The following is a 3764-nucleotide window of genomic DNA, read 5'->3' on the forward strand; positions in this document are numbered from 1 at the left end:
TCTCTCTCTCTCTGATATACATAGGAAATATAAACTATGTGCTTAAGATCATGGGGTTGAAAGCTTGAATCTGAAGAGGTTGACTAGAAACTCCTTGATGACAAGCTGTTGGCACAGCCTGCCCTTCTCATTCGTGGTTTGCAATGGGCTTGTTCTTGGGAAGCAGTATGAGAGGGTAGAGGGGAGGCCCTCAGACTTAATGCACTAACTAATACATGTGTGTGTTCCAGGTCCAAACTGCTTTGCAGGAACAACAATAATTCCAGCTGGCATTGAAGTGAAAGTGGACGACTGTAACATCTGTCACTGTCACAACGGGGACTGGTGGAAACCCGCTCAGTGTTCAAAGCGCGAATGCCAAGGCAAGCAGACTGTGTAGGGTAGATTCCCGACCAGTGACAAGTTCTAGGAGGGGATGCTATGGCTTCTACACTGCACACGTATCGCGCTCAACAGAATGAGCAAACCAACCCCTGCCAGCTACAACAGGGTCACCAGCAAAACCTTCTGGGGTTGACAAAAGTGAATATTTTACGAAGAGGAAATCTCTCTCTCTTTCTCTTGCTATATAAAATATACATAGCATATAGCTATCTACGCCACTTTTGTAATTGCCAATGCTTGATGGTAACTAGACAACCAAGCTTTCTTGGACAAGAAAGAAAGAAAACAGCCTTGGACAGGCTCCTTCCCAGGTGATGCCTCTGACCTGCCGCCTCACATCCCTTGATTTACTCCATCTTTCCTGTGATGTGCACCCTGCATTTCTCTCTTGTATGTTTTCTACCTTTGGAATCTAAAGGGGTCAGATTGGACTACATGGTAAAGTTTTGTGTTTTCATGAGAAGTGTTTGATAAAGAAACTTTGTGGGAAAATATCCTTCCAGAGAGGAAAGATTGAAGAGTATCCAAGTCTTGGCTCTCTTGGGGATAGTTATGTTTGTGGCTAAGAAATAGAAAGGTAAACTGGGCCCTCTGAAGATCAGGTAAGGAACAGGTATTTTGTCCAATATGTTGGGGCTCACTGTTGATTCTTACAGACCATGCATTTTACACATAAAATTTTGAAACTGCCTATCAGAACCAAGTAGGTGAGTGAGAACACCATGTGTTGACCCAAGAACCCACAGAGACAGGTATTTAAAACTGTAGCATTTAATCATTCACGATGCCAGCCTTGAGTTTGGTTTATACTTAAACACACAGCAAAGCCCACCTTGTCATCGGGCGATATAAATACCAGAACCAGGGTGAGTAGCCCCACTGTGAATCAATCTTTCTAAACATTTCTGACTTTCAAGTACCAGTTTGGCTGAAAGCCAGTCCTAGCCACAGCAGTTTTTATGGTTCAGGACTGTGTTTTACATGTTACAGTAACAACCACTCAGCCCTAAATCTAAAATCCAGATTCAGGACACTCTTTCCACCTTAAGTGCTGATGTAAATTAAAGAGTAGGGTAGAGTGAGTCTTGCACAATACAATTTCATTAGTTGAACATTTTTTAATGTATATATAATAGATACTAAACGATTAAAGAGAACTTTTGAAGCGTCTCAAGATTGCCCTGGTAATGCTGCTAGTCTAATAATGGAAAATAATAATAATAAAAGAAATACACAGGGTATCTGATGCCGCCTCTAGTCAAGTGCAAAATTCCCAGCTCTGAGACCACATGGCCTAGTTCACTCTCTGTCCTAAAAACCTTGGTGCAGATTTGATAAGGTCCTTAGGAAACTTCAAAGTTTTCTTCATCTCCAGTTGTCTTTCTTTTTCCTGTTTTCTGCTCCCACCTGTAATATACACTTCATGTGGCTTCTGTGAAGGACCACATTACATAGAAAGATATCTCAGTGTCAGTTTTTGATATTTGAGGCTAGATTGGTAGGGGGTGTGCTGCCCGCTCTTATGATACTAAGAGACATTCTTAGATTTCATCCACTAGGTAGCAGGAACACCCAACTAGTTATATCAACCAAATGTCCCCAGACATAGCCAAAAGTCATCAACGGGTGTGGGTAGGGAACAAAATGTCACCTGGCTAAGGAGCTGTGTCATGCAGCTATATCATGTGTGCCATATAATGATCTGGGCAGCTCCAACTGCTCACATGGCTTTGTTGAGCCCTTGAGCCCTTTGGATCATGCACAAACAGCATCAACCCCAAGGGCCAATCTCCTCCCTGTCAAGTGATGTTTCTAACACCCACTCTCCGGACACCAGTTTCTTTAGTCTCATAAATTAGTTTTCTCATTCAAAATTGTCAGCCTCTCCTTCCTGGAAGCACTGCCTGTCATCAAGAAAGAGTTGTCATTTCCAAAATTAATGTGCTGACGAGCCAGACCTGACACTTTTACACACACTGTGCTTGTGTTATGATACAAATAACCATCCTGGTGCCATCCGAGGAAGAACATCCAGCCGCCTTCCTTTAGAACACCAATTTGCTGCGAGGTTGGTGCCTTTCAGTTCCCACTATGGATACATCATAGAGACAGCCATGAATCATTCATGAGCAATTCTGCATGATTTATGCCTACACTCAAAAGCAAAGGCACTCCATACTTCAGTCCATGTCTAGACAGAGTTGTACTATACAGCTTTCTTTGCCCTGAGGTTGCCTAATGCCAGTTCCAAAAACTCACATTCTTGGAAAGAAATAATAATATTAACTATTATTATAATAAATGACAGGAATAAGGTTTAAAACTGAGAAAAATATCGCTACTAGAGAGAACCATGTAGCCTAGACCCTTCTCTATTATTAAGGAGTTACTACGTCCTTGTTAGAGACAGGATGTGCAGCTTGGAAGCGAAGATACAGAGATTTTGCATCAAAGTCTGAGCCCACTGATATTCCCAGCAAGGATTCGGTAGACGAGAGTATGACAACCATGAAGACTCTTCAGAGAGTTCGCAGCTGCCAGCAGATCAATGGTGGCCTCTGTGACAAACTTGAGAAGGGGATTTTTATCATTGTTTGTGTCGGGTTTGGGCTTGGTTTCTTTTGTGTGTTTGTTATGTTCTTTTGGTTGTTCAGTTTCACTACAGCATGTTCTTTATCACTCCCAAGCACCAATGTTTTCCCACCTTTAGGAAGAGACAAAGCAGAATTTCTGTGGCAGGATTTCTCATAAATGGATAAACATTCAACAATTTCCTACTACCAGGTCACTGAGAAATTCTTTCCAAGCTCAGAACATCAGAGTTCTTCTGGTCTAACCATTTTGTTATTGTTGTTTCTTTTTAAGGCTTTGATTGCAGCCACAGTTACCTCTGTTACCATTTCTCCTCTGCCTTTGGCTCTTGGCTTTAAATTCAACTATGTTTAAATAAGGGATCAGTATCTGGTTTGTCAGCTAAAGCCTGTTAAACTGATTCAGTTTCTAAAACCTTTGAAAAATGGTGTGCCTGAAAACTAGTGAGAGAGAGAGAGACAAAAAAATAAAAAATAAAAAACAAAAACCACTAAATACTAAACTGTACAAAAAGGGATTCTAGCAACAATATTTGATGTGTAAAAGAATATATTATTAAAAAATTATTTTGTTAAATATAAAGTGTGTTAACCAGTGAACATTGTTTGTGGTATATGTTACTTCCCAGGTTTCTCCTTTCTCTACCCCTTAGTCAATACTTTAGTATTGACCTGTGTGCATTTTTCATTTTTCAAAATCTGAGGCTGATCTGGGGTGTGTCAGAAATCGAGGCTCAAATAAACTGCAAGTGAGGGTTCCTTAAGTGGTAGGGGCAAACCTTCTCTTTC

General features: G+C 41.0%; 1 protein-coding gene across 5 annotated transcripts in view; it reads left to right on the forward strand.

Moving 5' to 3' along the window:
- Positions 1-3558, forward strand: part of Vwc2l (von Willebrand factor C domain containing 2 like) — a 156661-nt gene extending 153103 nt beyond the window's left edge. For 3 of the 5 annotated variants that reach the window (XM_029480495.1, XM_029480459.1, XM_021169804.2), the window contains one exon: positions 231-3531. In XM_029480495.1, the coding sequence (XP_029336355.1) occupies positions 231-379 (149 nt within the window). In that variant the 3' untranslated portion in view covers positions 380-3531. Of the gene's footprint in view, positions 1-230 lie in introns of all 5 variants that reach the window. The other 2 variants (XM_021169793.2, XM_021169810.2) reach the window with 1 other exon arrangement.
- Positions 3559-3764: the final 206 nt, after the last annotated feature.

Source organism: Mus caroli, chromosome 1 (assembly GCF_900094665.2).
Source record: "Mus caroli chromosome 1, CAROLI_EIJ_v1.1, whole genome shotgun sequence".
Lineage (NCBI taxonomy): Eukaryota > Metazoa > Chordata > Mammalia > Rodentia > Muridae > Mus > Mus caroli.